The 18,343-nt window shown below is 41.0% G+C and overlaps 2 protein-coding genes across 11 annotated transcripts in view; one reads left to right on the top strand and one right to left on the bottom strand.

Moving 5' to 3' along the window:
- zranb3 (zinc finger, RAN-binding domain containing 3) overlaps window positions 1–581 on the bottom strand; it is a 119,266-nt gene extending 118,685 nt beyond the window's left edge. For both annotated transcript variants that reach the window (XM_006795711.3, XM_035909868.2), the window contains exon 1: window positions 495–581. The gene's annotated coding sequence lies outside the window, so the exon portion shown is untranslated. The remainder of the gene's footprint in view (window positions 1–494) is intronic.
- A 282-nt stretch (window positions 582–863) lies between these two features.
- Window positions 864–18,343, top strand: part of LOC102794246 (R3H domain-containing protein 1) — a 52,598-nt gene continuing 35,118 nt past the window's right edge. For 6 of the 9 annotated variants that reach the window (XR_015717211.1, XR_015717210.1, XM_087836495.1 and 3 more), the window contains exons 1-3: window positions 864–954; window positions 9,610–9,769; window positions 15,376–15,568. Coding sequence is in view for 7 of the 9 variants with exons in the window: in XM_087836495.1 (XP_087692621.1) it covers window positions 15,416–15,568 (153 nt within the window). In the remaining 2 variants the exon portion in view is untranslated. Of the gene's footprint in view, window positions 955–5,146; window positions 5,407–9,609; window positions 9,816–15,375; window positions 15,569–18,343 lie in introns of those variants that run through there. The other 3 variants (XM_087836493.1, XM_087836491.1, XM_087836492.1) reach the window with 3 other exon arrangements.

The raw sequence follows: 18,343 nt of genomic DNA, 5'->3' as shown, positions 1-18,343 counted from the left end.
TACTGCTCCCCTACATAAGCTGCCTTTATAGGTTAAAGGTATTAGTATAGGTATCAGCAATATTGGCCAAGTATTTACTTGGTATCGTATCGGCACCAAAACGCAGCATTACCACACAGCACTAACCCCGTTAAAAACTTCAGCGAGTCTGTAGCATCCTTAGCTAGAGCTAGTAGAGGACACAGGAAGTTGTGAAACTGCCTATAGAAATAAAAGCACCACCTAATTAGTTACATTAGTTACACTCCTCGCTGCTCTGCTGCTTCCTAGCTATTCTGTAACTAGACATTGTTATTAAGCTTTTATGTTTACCGTGTTCACATATAACCACATGCTTCTAGCACAAGCACCCATTTATTGCTATCCTGTAATGAACTCAGAGAAATTTGGTCACATGGCAGAAGTGTTAGCAAAAAAAACCAATACAAAATGAATTAAATAAATACATGAACGGTATTTTCGGTTGATTTATATATATGTAAGGTTTCTCCTACCTAGTGATAGTGCGCAATGACGCGAAGCAATAAAACAGCAGACTGAACTAAAAGACCAGGATGGTTTCGCGGCAAATTCAAGGTACACTCGGTTTATATCACCCGGCATCCGCTACACTTACGTACCGGTGACTATCCTGTGTAACTTCCTAGCACGAAATTTAATTAAATCGCAACTCGACTGACGGTGTGAAAAACACATATTTGTTTGGGGATGTGTGAAGGAAAATGACGAAACTGTCTGAGAAACTGCTTGTCTGATTCCTGGCACAAGTTAATTAAAACAACAACAACAACCACCACTAAACGTGACATATTTTCAACACCCTGCGTGTCGAGCGTGAGGAGCTGACGCAGTCAGCCTGCTGCTGGACGCTGCCTCTTCACTCTGCCACAAACACTAGCTACTTCACCCTCGGTGGAGACAACTGCGCCTGTTCACCGATTGTAAACCGAAGCGGTAAGGCAACGTAAGATATTTGCAGTATCCTGTCCTGCATTTACTGGTTTGCGACAAATAATGTTAAGTGGGTAGTTGTAATCATGCAACACGGACTAGTTACCAGTAAGCACCTCTCTTTGCTAGAGTGAGAACGCTCAGGTCGCCGGTGTTTGGCCGTTCTCAAGCGTTAGCAAGTCACGGTGCCAGGTAAGAGTCGTTAGCTTAGCCCCGACAGGATTCAACGCCAAATGTAGCTCCGTTTGCTCCCGTGCTCCTCGGCTAAAGCACACACCTCGTAACCAGAAACCACATCTGAACTGTAAGCAGACACACTTCAATTCGGCGTTCGTCCACAAAACCAAACAGCCGTTGTTAAATTACACGGTATTATTCAATAACTTTTAGGCCTGCTGTCCTAGTAATCTGCCGCAATGGGTAGTTGACTGACGCTGTTAACCAGTTGAATAAATTAAGCTTTAATTGAATTGTTGAACTGCTTGGCTGGATATTTCGTTGGCCGAATTTTAGTCCCAATAATCTTTTACCAGAGCAAAACGTTTTATTCTGTCTGGGGTTTGTAGGTTTGCCGATACAAAGGTAACATTAAATTACCAGGTTTGTAATGGAGCTCGGTGTGACAAAGTCGATGTTGCAAAATTGATTGTTTGGCTGAATCTGATTAAATCAGAGTAATCAATTAGCAGAGTAAATGCGTTTGTTTTGAATTGATTCTTCCAACCTTCCTCTGTGCTTTGACTCGTGTCTTGGTTTATAGGCTGGGAGCAGAGGAAAAACAACTCCCGTTATTATTAGTGAATTACACATATGGTTGAGCGGTTTAGCTAGAGATAACCTTGGAGTCTAACAAAAAGGATCTAAAAAGGTTGATTTTGTATTCAAATAAGAGTTCATTCATGTAATTTGGTAGTGTAACTCCTGATTCAAATTCACTCAGAAGTCTGAATATGACTAATGATAATGAATGAACGCACTGAAGTAAAGCAGTTTAGTAAAGCTCTATTATTCTTGTAAGAGGACAGTACATTCTGATTTGAACTCGTAAAAGACAACCAATCAGACATCCAATAACCCAGTTTGGTAGTTGCTTAATAAGTAAGCTATAATCATAATAATTCAGATGCACACAGTTATCGCTTCATTGATTTAAAGAGACAGAAATGGCCATAAAAGCCTCCAAGTTGCCACCAATGAGGCTGAGCGTCATGATAGTATCATTTTCATTACAGTACCAGTGGAGCCTGGTGGGCGCAGAGTGGATGCTGGTTCAGTCCCTGCGGCTGCTGTTTCCCAGAGTGGAGATGTTGTGCTGTGCAGCAACGTGCTCCATATTGTATCATGTTAACATTTCCTTATGCTGAATTATTACCATAATTGATTTGGAGATCTTGCAGTTGGTTTTTGCCGTGCTAAAGCGATAGATTTAAGGCATTTTTACCAGCTTGGTGAGTGCACACATTAAGATCACCGCTCAGATTCTCTCTTATGACTGCCTGCGTTCTCCTCCGAGGCTTAAAATAAATGCTAATAATTGTTTGCCAAAACAGTTTCACCCGCCGGCTGCTCAGGCCACAGCAGCCCGCTGCTCTGTTGACCATTCATTACACAGGTTTGGGCCATATTCGGAGCTGATGACATTATCCGATATTGAGGTTGAGGTTGCCGTGTAATAGCTTTCACCAAAGATGTGGCCCCGATGACTAAATAATTCATCGCCTTCCAGGGGAAGGTGAAAAAAACCCTCTCATTCCTATAATATTTGGCTTGAGCCATTAAATAATTCATCCCCTCGATCCATAAATTGTTTGTTCAATTGGTGACCTTTTCATGGGATTAAGAAAGCACAATAATAAATTCTTCAGAGACCTGGCATAACGAATGGTACAATTATGAGGCAGGATTGGATCGGATCGTTTGTCGCAGCCTGCTGTTGGTTGCTAAGTGACAGCAGGAACTTTTCCGCCCACTGTGTTTGCTCCTAAAAGTCTGAGTGACTGAAAGGACAAAAACAATCACATTATGGCAGTCTAGACTTCGGCTGCGCATAGGACCTGTTTGTGACTTCCCGTGTCTTTGACAGCCTGTCAGTCACTTAGTGATGAAAGTGTCTCATGAAGTAGATTATATTCACCATGCAGCTATTAGCATCCCCTCTTCTTTGCATGTACAGAGGACAGAAGAACTTTCTTTACTTAATAAAATAAACAAGGCAGATGGAGGAGGCCCTAATTGTTTTTCCTGTTAACCCCTCATAAGTTATGAAAGGCAGGCTCAAAATGGAAGCTCTTAAGGGCGATTTGTAATCATGCGCAGCCTGAATTCTACCTTCACAACTCTTATGTTCTAGATCCAAAGATTTATGGTTTTCTACTGCATTAATTTTCTGTCTTATTTGCAACAATATTGTATTTAATTGTTAAATTTGGTATTTTCTTTGTAGATTTTTATCACTATTTCACCGTTATATAACATCCCTTACTGGAATAGGTGGCACTGGCAGGGATCATTTTGTGCCAAAGAATAGTCATGTGAGGCGTGAATCTCCCCTTTTTATGTCACAGACTCTAAAGCAAAGAGCCCGGTTTAGTCAAAGAAATTTGATAACAACTGTTTGATAACAGTTTTCTCTCACAGGGGTTTTCGGTTTTGTCAAGCCAGCTAACGCAAAGGAAACTTGGCTGGGCGTACTATAAACTTACTTCATAGTATACCCCTCAGGTAAAGCTAGCAAGTCACAAGTCTGCCACAATTATGTGCTGTTCTTTGAAAGCAGTTTGTGATTGGTGGGGGCAGGCGTCTTTGATGAATATGGAGTTACATTTTTGCTTAAAATGTTGCATCTCTAATATTGCCTGAATATCGGTATCCTTTTGACTGATACCAGCTACTGATGTGTCACCTCTATTTTGGGCAGGTTTAAAAACACACAAAAAATTGGACAAATTGTTTGTCTAAACATTGTATCAGCTCTCAATTTCACATCACTTCATCTCTGCTATGTAACTCTCCTGTTACACTGTACAGTATCAGTTTTGCACTGGCAAAGTGATAAAAACTTGTGTGATGAGACGAAGAGCTTTTTAAACAGGTCAGTTACTAGACCTAGTTTACACAAAAATCTTTGTTTCCCCACATAGAGCGTGAAATACATTCCAACAACAAACAATTCAAAAGAAAAAATATTGGTTATAGGCTGTATTGTCATGTTAATACATCGGTATTGGCACAGAAATTCACTTTTTTTTTTTTTTTTTTTTTGCTTTTCTGCCAAGTAGTTTTCCCTTTTTGTCTTTGCACCTTACATCATCTATTCTCTGCTGGTGGAATTTTTTTTTTAAAGCAATGACAAAGGTTTTCAAACACATCATTTTTTTTATATGAAGATAAATCCAAAACCAAAATATATGAACTGAAAAAATCAGTATCTGCCCAGAACGTGACAATCAGTGAACCCCTAATTCACCAATTACACATTTATTATGTTGTTGTTGTTGTTTTTTTTAACGAAATGTCTTATTGCAGCACATTTCCTTTCAGTTGCAGTAACAGGAGGTATTTCAGGTGTTGTCTATCTCTGAGTCAGTGGGATTAGCTGTAGCCTTGATTTTTTTTTTTTTTTTTCGTGCGAAAAGCAGGGTGCCAGCTTGAATGGGAAGGTAGCCCAGTGAACAGCTCGGCCTCTCAGCAGCCAGCGCCTCCCCATCGTCTCTCCACCTGCTCTTTGAGCACCTAGCTGGCTGCAGAACCGTCGCTCCTGTCTCCTATCTTCTCCTCCTCCCCTGTTTGCCGCCTCTCTCTCCTTTCTTTTTCCTCTGAGCACCTTTCTTTGTGTTTTCTCTATCTCCCGCCCTCCTGTTTTCTCCTCTTCCTCTCTGTCTCCTTCCATCTATCCCATGTCCCTAGCTGCCCTTTTTCCTCCTCATCATCCTCCTTCCCCCGCCTCTATCCTAAAGCAGCTAATGAAGAGCCCCATTTAGCTGGTGACTTTGGTTCAGTCCGCTCTGTAGTGCCGGCCGGCCTCGGCCGCCGTGACTGGTTGTTGAGGCTCTGACATCACACAGGGGCCAGCTGTTGATTTGGCGCTGTCTCCAAGGCTGGCTGGCTTGATGGGTTGTGGCAGGTAGACTTGTGCTCGCACAGCTCTCTCCCTTCCTCCCTGCCTCCGCCTCCCCTCCTCTCTCTCTCTCTCTCTCTCTCTCTCTGTGACACCCACACCCCTCGTCCTCTCCCTTTACACTCTCCTCTCCCTGTCTTCCACCCTCACTCAGTGGAGCGAGCGTACAGGAGGCAGCTGCCGAGGAGCGAGCTGGGAGGCAACTCCAGCCTCCTCTCCAGCAAATTGTGCCTCCTGTACAATGGAAACTAAGCGGTCGCATAGCAGAAAGGATGGAGAGCAGAGCTGCCAGGCAGGTACGTCCTGCAGCACTTTGACAGTGAGCAGACACGACTTAGGTACAGTTAGTATTACTTGTTCTGTTCCTGCGCTTTTTGAACAATTTCTTCATGTACTTTTTGAGTAAGGTTGATTTTCCTCTATATGTTCCTTTTGTTCTGCTTTTTTAAGAATGTCTCCTGCATCAGCTTTTCTGCCTCTCTTCTGTCATTGCAAGGCATCCAGTCAGTAAGCAAGCGTGGGGTCTTTCTTCCTTTGGCTTGTTAAACTAAGCACAACACGAGCTGCGCTGTGCCGTCAGCGGCGTGTTACTCGCTGAAGCTCGAGCTCGAGCATTTCCAAATCTCCTGGCTGGTTTGCTCAGCTCCGCTTCTGCTTTTCATTACGAGGATAATTAACAGAGATCAGCCAATAAGAGGCTTCGCTCTGCACTGGTTATTTTTTTATTTATTTTTTTTCTAGCCAACCGTCGTCCTCTTGTTTCCCTCGTTTCCTCCTTGTTTGTTCTGCAGGTGTTCTCTTACAAATTGACTTTTAATGACTCTCACAGACTTTTTGAGTGCTTCCTGTCCCATAAGCTCCATAGATTAAAACTGCCAGGCTTGCATGTTAGTTTTCTTTGTTTACTGTTTCTAGTACTAATTGCTTAGATTGATATTCCCTGGAAGCTCTCCTATGGGATAGGTAATGGATTACCTCCATGCTCCACTGTGGATTTAATTTATTAATGCTGGCTGCCTGCACCTCTGCTGTGCCGCGCTGCCTTTTGCGACCTGGAGGCAGAGCGAGCAGCGCAATTAGAGTCTCATTTGTGCCTGTTTGTTTATTTATTTATTTATTTCTGTTAATTCACTCTCGGTTATTACGAGCACTTCCTTAAACTGACACAGCCTCAGTCGTCGCAAAATCAAGGCGAGCAGTGTTATGAAAGTGATATAATTTCATCGGTTTTACCCTGATCGTTCTGCGGTCCAATTATATAGCTCCCCTGTCAGTGCTTCTCTTTGCTTTGCAATTAGCAGAAATGTGTAGAAAATGGGAGATTAGTTACTCAGTTAAGCAAAACAGCAAAATCAATTTTATTGTAGCGCCATGAATGTGAGCCAGCATTAGTAGCCTAATTAACTGTTTATTTGATGCCTGGTTTTATTAGACAGGGTGCATGTCATGCTTTAAATGTTTTTGTGTGTGTTTAAGTTGGCACAACAAAGGGAAATTTTGGCATCCCCCTGCAAAGTGGGAAGAAATCAGCTAAACATAAGTGGTCATTTTTATTTGGACAGCGAGCAGGTGACGGCGCGGTATCTTTGTAACTGTCTGAATAGAGCTCTGGTTACTGTTTTACATCTCTGTTGTTTTTTTTTCTGTGTGTGCAATATTTGCAAAAGCTCTTCAGCAGTGATTAACTTATTTTTCAATGCGGCAGAATGCGTGAAGACGCTACTTGCTCCTTTTCTTCTTTTTTTAAAAATGTTTAAAAATAAATAAATAAAAAAAATTATTGTTTTCGAAATGCTGAGAAATCACTGGCAGATTTTCTTTGAAGCTTCTGAAGGTGATAGCTCGCTGTGTTCCACCCCGTCTTCCTCCCCCGTTCTCTACCGAGAATAGAGCCGGGGGATAGAGTAGCAGATAGAGGGAGGGAATGAGGGTCCTTCACCTTCAGTTGAGGTGGTTTATAGGCGAGACAAGAGCCCTGATCCACAGAGTGCAGAACAGAGCACAGCGCAGCGGAGGTGTGGGAAGGAAAGGTCAGCCTTTGCAAAAAACAGAGAGGCTGTGAGAGCTGTGTCTGTGGATAAAGGCATAAATAAAATAAGTAGACTGGAGTGCGTTGCTCTCCTTCACCAGCAGGTTCTCATGCGCTTCACAGTGATTGAGAAATTTCTCATTAGCTCGCCATCGAGCATAATTGTCGCCGAGAGGAGCCCATCAAGAGCTCGGTGTGTGATTAACTCGGCTCAGTTGATGGCCACCCTCATGACCCTGCTGTGGGTTCCTCAAGAGTTAATTTGCTACAAGAACAAGAACACAGAATATTTGCATGTGCGGATATGTGGCTCATGATTAATGTGATGCATTCCTCAATTTGTGCTGTGAACAAGTGGGTATATTTGGGGTGTGTGTGCGTGCGCACGCATGTGCACAAGGTCGCCGATATGCCGTCAAACGGCGCGATTAAGGTGGTGCGAAGGGGTGATGTGACACTGAACGATGCCTCGGGCAGCCTCTTTAAGGTTGCTGTGCTCTGCGGTGACTGTAATGCCAATGAACCACTCCCTGTCAGCTCCAGCACAATACTGGAGGACACACAGGCAGGCGGAGGAGCTCGACAAGTCCACTGCTCTGTGTGTGTATGTGTGAGAGCGCGTGTGTGTTGTGCAGTGCTAGGGCGTATTATAAGCTGTTGAGCACCTATGAAATGGGGATGTTCCCTTGTCTGTGTCTGTCAAAACATCTTTTGGGTGTGCATTGTTTGCACCAGCATACGGTGTTTACTGCACACACACAGAGGCTCAGTGTGAAGTCCCGAAGCCAGCCGGCTAATCCACGTCTGCACCGTTCACTCAGCAGCTCTGGTCATAAAGCCTGGAGCGCCCACGGCCAGACTCATCTGCACTGCTGTCAGAGCAACTTTTACACTGTGTGTGTGTGTGATAGCTGCAGGAGCAGGCTCCCATTTTTTTTTATTCCAGATATTTGGCTGCCACTATCTGCACTGGTTCCAATCAGCACCACTTCTGCTTTGAACTAGGGGGCAAAATCTCGAGCCGCGACACCAAGATGATACTCCCGTCACACACGGACAGGCGTGTAAAAAGTGCAGAGCGCATTTAGATAGAGATAAAAGCAGGGAGGGGAGGGGGGGATAAGCGCAGCTCAGAACAAGAAGGAAAGATGATTCAGGTGATTGTGGGTGCAGAGGTGATTCTGGCTACATGACTACAAAATTCACACAATGTGGAATGCAGTGGAAATGACACTAAGCAGGTCATGTTTAAGTCAGTGTGCAGAAATATTCTAGGCAGCGTAGGTGGATCCGTGGTGCAGTTTCGGAGAAAAGCAACACCCATCATCTCAGTCTGTGCGTCTGGCTCCAGGCAGAGATGTCATGAGATGGAAGAATAGAAATCGAGCTGAGATTGCACTCTGCCTTTTATTTTCTTTTTTGGCTGGCACAGAGAGAGCCACACCTTGGCACCGTTGGGTACCAGAGTCAGCGTGGCATCTCGCCCACCTACTTAGCAACAGATTAGAGGAGTTGGGAGAGGCCAAGAGCAATGTGACGGATATGTGGAAGAGGCCTCGGAGTGGGTCAGCTGTAGGAGAATGTCCAGCATGTGGTCTGAGGATGCGATTAATCAGTTAGCAGTTTGATGGGAAATAAATGGGCAACTGTTCTTTTCTTGCAAAGTGATTTTATGGTCTTATCAGCCAACTGACCCCCCCAAAAAAATTAAAACGCAGAACCTTGAACTTTAAGAAATATGGCTGCTTTTCTGACATTTTGCTGACATTTTAAACACCAAATAATCAACCTAAAATAACTAGAATATTGATTTGAAATGTAAATGGTAATTGGCGTCAAGTGTAACCTGATGTTTAGCAACTTCATTTGGCAGTTGCACCTGCAAAGTGAGCCGATAAGGTCATGTTTTCACAATATAAAAGAGGAACGTAGCGAATAGGGCAGCAGTGTGCATGGAAAAACACTGATTCGGTAATACAGCTGGAATTCTCAATTTCTCTTCTCCGGTATTGTGTCGATATTTCACAGCTGTGTTGTTGTTGTTTTCAGATGTCTGCCCAGCCAGGTTCACCCTGTGGTTCAGCTAGAAAGGAATTTGCTGGAAAATAGAGATTGTACATTAGACGATTTGAAATTTGTGGCACCAAATGGCAGAGGATTTCTGAGCTGAGAAATGCTATCTTCCCCTGCTGCTCTCTGAATTCCTAATGCTTGGTTTTTACGAGGTTGGCAGGGGTGCCTTCTCTTGTTGCCTCTACCGCACTCCCAGTCGCTGTGCTCATCCATTATTTATGGGGCACACGCACGCATAGGCCCAGAAATACACACTCGCCACACTTCTACCGGTTTTTTTTTTTTTTTTTTTTTTGGCCATGGAACACAATATATTTCAGAGTTGCTGACATCTTGACTGCTGTCAGTCCACGTGACCTCGGTGACAGCGTTGCTCCTAACCTCCGACCTCGCTCGCTCTAATGCTGCAGCACTAACCACGTCCCTCTCTCGGTTGCAGGTCTGCAGGGGTCATGAGGGTGTCAGAGGCCCCGCTCACTGTTCAGAGCAGCTGAAGCAGACATGGGCAAAGAAGTCTCGGATGGCATCGGTAGGCTCAGCCTCATCGACTTCACCAGCCACATCCTCCTTTGCCACAACCACCACTGGCTACGCAAGAAGTACGTTTTTGTTTTGTTTTTTTTTTACTTTTATGTAACCTGAATAGTAAGTAAATTTCCATAAAATTTGCTCGATACAATGTTTCCACGCATTCGCTGTCACGTGACACTACTGTCCAATCAGAAAGCATAACAAGATAACAAGATGTCGTAACTAAAATAGTCAGGAACACAGAAAGTTTGCATGTTTGTTTCATATATTTGTTTTAGGAATGTGTGCAGTCGTCGTCACTCCAAATGTACTTATATAATTGTCTTGACTCTTTTCCACATTTTTTTATTATTATAAAAACTTAAATCAAATCCAATGAGTTTCTTTTAAGGTACTTCCTGCACACAAATTTAAAAAAATCTATAGATGGATGAAATACACTTAACTTGGGCAGCATGGACAATGTTACTATCTTAGTAAATATCTCACTATCATTTCTGATATTATGAATGAAAATGAACATTGACACGGTAGATTGGTGGAATTTCACGGGGAATAATAAACCACAAGATCAATGAAATGTCACTCGGTGAGAATAAAGTCCTGGAGTATTTCATCATGTCACACTGACAGAGTAAATATATGGATGTTGTTACATTTTCTATAGCTATGCTGTAGTTATAAAAGCAGCCTGTGTGTTCATATATATATCCAGGTTTAATAGAGTGTGTATTTCACTGACAGGTTTAGCATAGAAATGTAAATTTCTAACACTGCACAGAACTATAGTGCTACAGTCTGTCATATGATCAATAATCATTCCCATACCTGTGTATTTACCTCGTATTATGACACAATCCATCTGTTATACCCTGACCTTATCCCCTTTTCACCAAAATGTATATTAAATCTATTTTAAGTGATTCTGTACTTAAGTCTTTTTAAAATCAGTGTTATTGATTTTTAGCCAGAAAAACATTTGACAAATAAGACATGCTTCAAATAAGACATTTCAAATTTACACTCCTCTGAGGAAGGTAAAGTACAACAGATGTTCTAATGATGCTCCAGTCGACCAGCTGCAAACCCAAATCATTTCCATTCATGTGTGCAATCTGTGCAGATGAACTAAGTGTCCTGCTTCTGATTTGTAACTATGCATCACAGTGTAGCAGTATGTTGTGCCAACATGCAAATCAACTTAAACATGTTCAGTTTATTATTGATTTGTTTAAAGACATTTTTTCATTGCTCTACCAGTGTCCATCTAAATTCAATGACTTCCAAAGCCTTCTGTTTTTGTGTTGATGCAGTTAGTTAAACTTACAATCTTTAACACTTACTAGATCAAATACTGAGATCTGATCTCATCAACTCTGTTAGGGTTGTTTAAAGTACCCAAAGAAGCTTGAAGCTCGCTGCCAACTGGTGTTTTGGAGCTGTAACTACAGAGCAATGCAGACATGAACAGCATTAGATGGACATTCTGGGATATGCTGCAGTTCATTTGGGGTTGGATTTTAACCTCCCAATCTTCTGCAGATTTGTGGAAAATATAAAAAAGATATTTCTTCTTCTTTTTAAAGTTTTCCGTTGCACAGAAGAAAAAATGGTCTTCTGTGCTGCCAGTTCTGGCTTTTCGAATGAATATACGAATCAGCCAAAGTGAAAACTGGACTCAACGCCAGGACTGGCAGGTTACAAATGTATACCTCTGGAAATCTTTAAAACCCTGACACAGATAAAAGACATCAGATGATATGCCCAAGTTGTTGTTTTTCCTTCTTTTATGCTCAGTTTGAATCTGATATTAATAGTGCACATAGCATTTACAACTTGTAGTCCTTTGTATGTAAAACTAGGGTTGTTAAAAAACCCTTTGGGGGAAAAAAAACTACTATCAGATTAGATGCTCATTCACGTTAACACACATTAACATTATCCATTTAACAATTAATAATTACCTAATAGCCACATTAGCCTTTTGCCAGTTATCATTTCGCAAATGGCTTGTGGCTAATAATAAAAACGAAGCGTAAATATTGGTGCTACGCAGCTAACGTTGTCAGCTCTGCCGGTCTGTAATGTTGTAATAGATGGTGTTAATTTAACAGGGTAAAACAATTTTTTGGCTAAAGTGTCAAGTATCGAGTACTTTTTGGGTAACTGTATAGAGTTACGAGCATCGTTGAAGAATACATTATACATGAAGACTTTGCCAAATTAATTAAAATTTGTATTTTTTTTTTTTTAAAAAAACAGTCCTTTATTTTTTAAATGATGTTTGTTTATATTGAACTACACATATTTAAAAAAAAATGTTGATGTCTGTTTTCGCTCCAACTCATAAAGAGACCAGTTTGCTTCTCCCTGAATTCTTTAATGTAACACTAAGGACCAAATGATGATCTGTATTACTTATGCAGTCTAAGCATGGGGGATTCTAAACAGGCACACTGTGCAATTACCTCAGCTGTGAGAGACGAGACGGTGAAATTCAAATGCATCAAAGTCTGAAGCCAAATTTAGTCTAACACTCCAGTCCCATGATAAAATGTGTTTGGAAGAATGAGTGATTCGGTGAGGGACAAAATGGCTATCCATCACAAGCCCAGCGCTCGAAAATATCTGTCCAATATTGCAAATCTTCAACAGAGCGACTCAAGAGACTTCACTCATCAAAATGTCAGCAACAGACGCTAAATATTCAAAGCCATGTGCAGGACTCTGGAGTATTAAGCTGTTTTCCTTCAGAATGTGAAAATAATGTAAAGCAGCAGCCGTCATTGCTTTTGTCAAACCTCTGACAGGTCATAGAAATTCAAAATCTGATTCTTCAGTGCCCGGCTAGATTTTTAGCAAAACTCTTAGCCATGCAAACCGCCGGGTGAGCGGTACATCCGCCTGAGCTGTGGACCGCTGTAAAAGTCAATTACTTTGACACGGAGGAATTGGATGCCACGTTTTTAAAGAGAGCAGCTCCCTCTTGCTGCCTCAGCTCTTTTGGGATGGATATAAACAATCAAGTCTCAGGCAGCCGCTTTGCTGCTCAGTGATCAGATAGGAAAATGGCTCTGATCACTGCGGGCAAATAGGTTGAAGGCTGGAACACACACGCAGCCGTACACGTACACACTCAAGCACAGAGTAAGTGCTGTGATGTGTGCTTCCAGTTTTTGATGTGCAACGTGAATTTGATGAGCCCATTTCTAATTAACCTATTAATCATAGCTCTCATGTACCAGATGTCTACCCTCCCTTCTTGTGAGTCTGTGTATGTTAGACACTGCATGGGACCAAGCTGTACAATTAAGGCATATCAGCAAAATGAACTCGCACCATGACTTAAAACACGGGGAGGTCGCGGTATTACACAGATGCGTCCTGCAGTGGGCCATAGGTCCAAGGCAACTTATGTTCTGGGATCAGCAACCACGAAGAGGCATTTTATTTTGAAAGGCCTACTTTTTACTCTACGCCATATTAGACTTTAAACACTTGCTCTGCGTTAACAACACAGCTACCAACTTTTGCAGCTGTTATCACGATGGGAGTGTTCCTGCTTTGTGCATAACAACAAACAAAGATTTAATTACAGCCTTCTTCTTTGGAACATAAAATAATACAAAAATACGTGAGTAAAATCCCTTCTATAAAATATAATATAAAATGTAAATCACACCGTATTATGTTTAATCCTAAATAAACATCCTTATGTGGGAACTAGAAAGTGTGTTTGCTGATATTCTAAAGCAGCCCCCTTCAAACTGAAACAAACACTATAATATTAATGTGTTTTCTTACAGCACTAAGCTGTGCGCCTGCTGCATCTCGTCCACTCATGCCTATTGTCTCGGGCTGAACAGCTGCAGAGCTGCGAGACAGCGCAAAGAAAAAGTAATGACTGATGACCACAGACTGTGTTGGTGCCACCGACCGCCTGCCCTCCTCTTTCTCCTGCCTGCTACTGCATAGCCCTTTGTCACTGCAGACTTTCTTTGGCCCTTTTATCCAGTCTTTTACATTTATCAAAATGTTCCAGCTTTATGTTTGGTTGCAGGGGAAATCTCAGTAGGTCTGCTCTCATAATAATTGGCACCACTTTCAACACTATACATGTCTAAACTGCGTGCAGGCATATTTAATGTGCTGTGTGTCTCAGCTCACCAAAATTATGATTACTTTCTTAAAAAATACTTTATTTTCATCTATTTGAACTATTTTACGATTTCGCTACGCAGCAAGGAGTCGACGAAGATGGAAACATTACAAACGGGTCATTAAAACAAAAGAGGGATTAAAAATAATTCAATTCAAAGAAAATTCATTTACATTGCTCATTTGTATGAAAGACAAAGTATTCTTTGTCTTTCATACAAATGTTGGATGTTTTACCAAACTGAAGCCAGCAATATGATACATCCATGTCTGAAAAGTGCTTGGGTTGTCAAACTCAAATCCACTTAAAATGAACTAATGGCTCAATTCCAACCATCCAGTAATACTATTGGTAACACCTATGTTTGTTCTGCAGTAACTCAAGCTACCCATCATGGACAAAGTCAATTACAGTATGGCTCCGTATTGCACCCACATACAATCGGTGCAGTTATGTCTCCTGCTGCATTGTTGCTTTGTTTTTCAAAATAATATCCACAAGTCAAACTTTCATTACTCAGCACTTTTTAGACAAGAATGCAGTGGACCTGATCTAATAACACAAAGTAAGTAAGCTTTATTTATTACGACATAGAATATAGCTACTGCAACAAAGGGAATAATTTAAAGTACCATAATGCTGTACTAATACACTTATTACTTTTGTATACTCTTATATGCTGTTGTTATTTTTAAATGTACACATTTTTCCGTGGCATTTAATAATAATAATAATAATAATAATAATAACAATGATGATGATGATAACAATGATGATAATAATTATAATTCTTTCATGTTTTATTTATAATTAATAAAATTGTGTGAACTTTTTGTCTTTCCCAGTCTAAAGAGTCAGCATAAAGATTGAGGAAGGTCTCTACAACTCCCGAATCTTAGTGTCATTGCATGCCATCACTAATTTAGTATGTAAACAGTTGATAATAATTCTAACACTTATCTTTCGAATGAAAATTTAAATGAACATAGCATAATGAAAAGTGAGAGAGAATATGTCTGTAAAGGTGTTGGCATTAGTTTTTTGCCACGTCAGCTCTCTTGACCAGAATTTGCAGTTAATTAAAAAAAATAAATAAATCAACAAAAGACACTATTGCAAAGGTAAAAAAGTTGTTGACTTACAGAATGTAAAGTACCTCTAGATTTAGCCATGCTATGTTATCTCTCCTGCTAGCAAATGGTACTCTGTTACTGACACATTATATTGAACAACACACGCAAAGTTAACATAATTGAATAGATCAGACAATTGTCACTACGCCCAATTTACCTTTTTGTATCTGAATCAGCCACTACTGTTGTTGCTTTTAAAGAGCTGATATAATAAAAAATATAATAAAATTCTGTATAATCTGTGTTTCAAATTTAATAAAAATACTTTGAAATGATGGCGTGTAGCTTCTTGTTATTTGGAACTTACCCTTCAAACATAATCATCCGAACTTCTTTCTCTCCCAAAGATGCTAGCTCTCATCGACACATTCCTGTCTTTCAGGTCCTCTGTATTTGCCAGCATCTCCCTGTAAGACTTTGCAATGAGAATGTCTGATAACGTCGACACTGAAACAATGAAGGTTTCCGAAGCCGCCGAACCCGTGTCATCTGCAAAAGACGCCAAGACTGAGGTGTCTGACCAGAGCCAGAACAGCAGAGATGAACATGGTTGCAACAATAAAAAGGACATACAGGTAAAGAATGCTGATTTATGTTAAACCTTAAAATGTGTCAGTAACAATTCTTCCATATCTGTGTGACTGTAAAATGTAATTTTAAAATTATGGACTGCACAGCGATAGAAAAACTATTTTGTTACACCGGGTGTTTCTGTGAAAGTGCTGTAATGAAATGTAAAGAAGTGCTTCCTGCCATGTGCAAACACAGTGCAGAGCAGATACCTGAGTAGATTATCTTGTCAGTAGCGTTATATCCTCATCGCGTACGACTCTGGATACTGTGACTACAAAAAGAAAGCAGCAAAAGTTTGTTACTAATAGCAGGGAGTCAAACATTCAGCACTACAGCTGACTGACAAAGAATCAGAGCTTTCATGAGTTTCTTCACAAATAAAACATATTTATAAGCGTTATAACTAACTATCTTAAGTAATTTCTTCCTTTAGATCCTCAACATGTCTATTAGACCCCATTCCTATGACAGTGTTCAAAAATATTTACCATTAATAGATGTTGCATTTTTAATACGATCGGTTTATCTTTATCAAAAAGGTTGCGTATGACAAGCTTTCAAAGTTGCAAAGTTTTCCGTTTCAATGACGTGAATTAAACTATTATTTAAAAAGCTTTTACTTGATCCAGGTCTCTTAGCTAATTATGGGCTAATATCCAAAATTCCTTTCATTTCAATTGTTCTTGAAAGAGTAGTTGTTAAAAGAGTTCTCGATAATACAGAAATGGGACAGGTGGAGGTTAGAAATGACTTTCCTATGGCCTCTCACAGTGAGCTCATATCTGTGCTTCTCCCAATGATTACAGTGTTTCACTACAGAGATTGGTATTAAAGGAAATGCACTGCAATAATTGGAATCATAGATAGATTCCAATGTGTGCTAACATGAAAGTTAGCCAGGGTTCCACAGGGCTCTGTGCTGGTACCACTGCTTTATACATTATGCTCTTCTCAGAACAGAAAAGTTGGAAACAGATACTTAACTCTGGATCATGGCATTAACTTAGCATCCAAAAGACTTTGAGAAATCTTGGGAGGCAGTTTTGATCAGGTCCTTCAATGCAGATGTTAAACAAATATGAATCGTTGCTGAATATCTCTAACATGTAAAAACATACTTCCTAGGGCGGATGCTGAAAAACTAGCTCATGTTTTCATTAGGCTGGAGTACAGTGGTCCATTATTATCAGGTTGTACTTGCAAAGTAGCAGAGTACTTGCTTGTAGAGGTCTCCTCCAGAATACTATAGGATCTTTACCTTACGAGATAAAGTGCCTTGAAGCATTGTATAAATAAAGTTGAATTGAATGAGCACTAATGTGAAATGAAGTGTCAGTTTCACAGTGTTTTGGTAGACTGGAGCCTCAATAAGCTGAGGACACTTACCTGACAACTTCAGCAAAGTCTGTCATTTCTTTTCCACACCTCGTTTCCATGAAAAAACTGCCCTGGGCATCTTCTGTCACCTGCGGCACTCCCAGCCGTTTCAGCGAGGAAATATTATTTCTGAAATGTATAATCGGCGCAGACAGAAATAATAATGCAGGGTTCAACTCTGCCTCAGCAGCACTGAGGTCAGTCATAGTGAGACTCTTCACTGCTGTCTACCTGGCTGCTGAGAATTGTTAAAGTTGTTAAGAAGTCACGGCTCTTCCACAGGAGACATTAAACTGGTTATCTACTGAGGCTTCAGGAGAGCTGAGAACACTTTGACATAAACTGCTAATTAATAAGGTCTTTGTCATTGCAACATTGTGCTTTGGGGCTGCAAAAAAATTAGCATTTGTTAATTTAGAGCAAAACTGGCTCTGACAGGTTTTCCTCACAGAGGAATGCACACTAAAATCTAAATGGTGAAATTGTGAAATCTCTTCTTGTGTGGTCAAAGAAGCAAAATCCAGGAAAGACGAAGGATTGTCTCTTTGGCTGCTGCCTAAAAATAGGATTCAGGCCAATCTGGCCTTGTGGTTGGAGGAGGGGAGCGCGAGGGAGTCAGGCAGGCAGATAATCGGAGCTCAAATCCAGGCTTATCTTCCAACTTCCTGCGCCTATGTTACCCTGAGGAACAGAATGACACCAGCGTGGGGGAAGCAGCATGGGAGAGAGGAGGAGATACAGGAGGAAGAGGGAGGGAGAGACGTGTGGAGAGGTTGTAAGAAGGAAGGATTAGGGAGAGGAAGAAGGTGGAAGAACACAAGAGACACGGTGTTGGAGAATGAAGGAAAGAAAGGAGAGCAGAGGCGAGACAAGAAAGTAGCAAGAAGATGAAAGTAGAGGGATGATTTCTCCTCCTTAAAGTATTTTAATCCACCACAGCAAAGAAAGAATCTCAGCTATCAGCTCAAAACCAAAATATATTTAGCCAAAGTATTGACTACGTTTGAAACTAGAAAGCAACTTTTGAAGCCCAAAATGCTCTTTTTGGATTAAAAAGTTGACTTCATAAGCAGTAAATTGGTCCAATTGTACAATCCAGTTCATCCACTCATATATTTTGCTGCTGTAGCATTGTGTGGTCTGATATGACCATTAGCTGAGTGACTCTGCTTCATGTCACCTCTACAAATGTAGGCTACTTGCGATTGTGCTGCTTTTTCTGTTTTGTGTGTTATTTTCTTTTTTTCTTTTTTGCCTTTTCCTCTCCCTGACGTAGTGATTTTATGGTTACTGGAATGCCCGGATAGGCTGACGGCACTGACACAGCCGACCTTTCCACTTGTAATTTCCAGCGGTGGAGGAGGTGAAGCTAATTCCGCTGCTCTGTGTAAGGGCATCGG

The sequence above is a fragment of the Neolamprologus brichardi genome, chromosome 23 (genome assembly GCF_056152115.1).
Source record: "Neolamprologus brichardi isolate AB-2024 chromosome 23, ASM5615211v1, whole genome shotgun sequence".
Lineage (NCBI taxonomy): Eukaryota > Metazoa > Chordata > Actinopteri > Cichliformes > Cichlidae > Neolamprologus > Neolamprologus brichardi.
The sequence above is the reverse complement of the archived record's forward strand: the minus strand, read 5'-3'. Positions and strand labels throughout refer to the sequence as shown.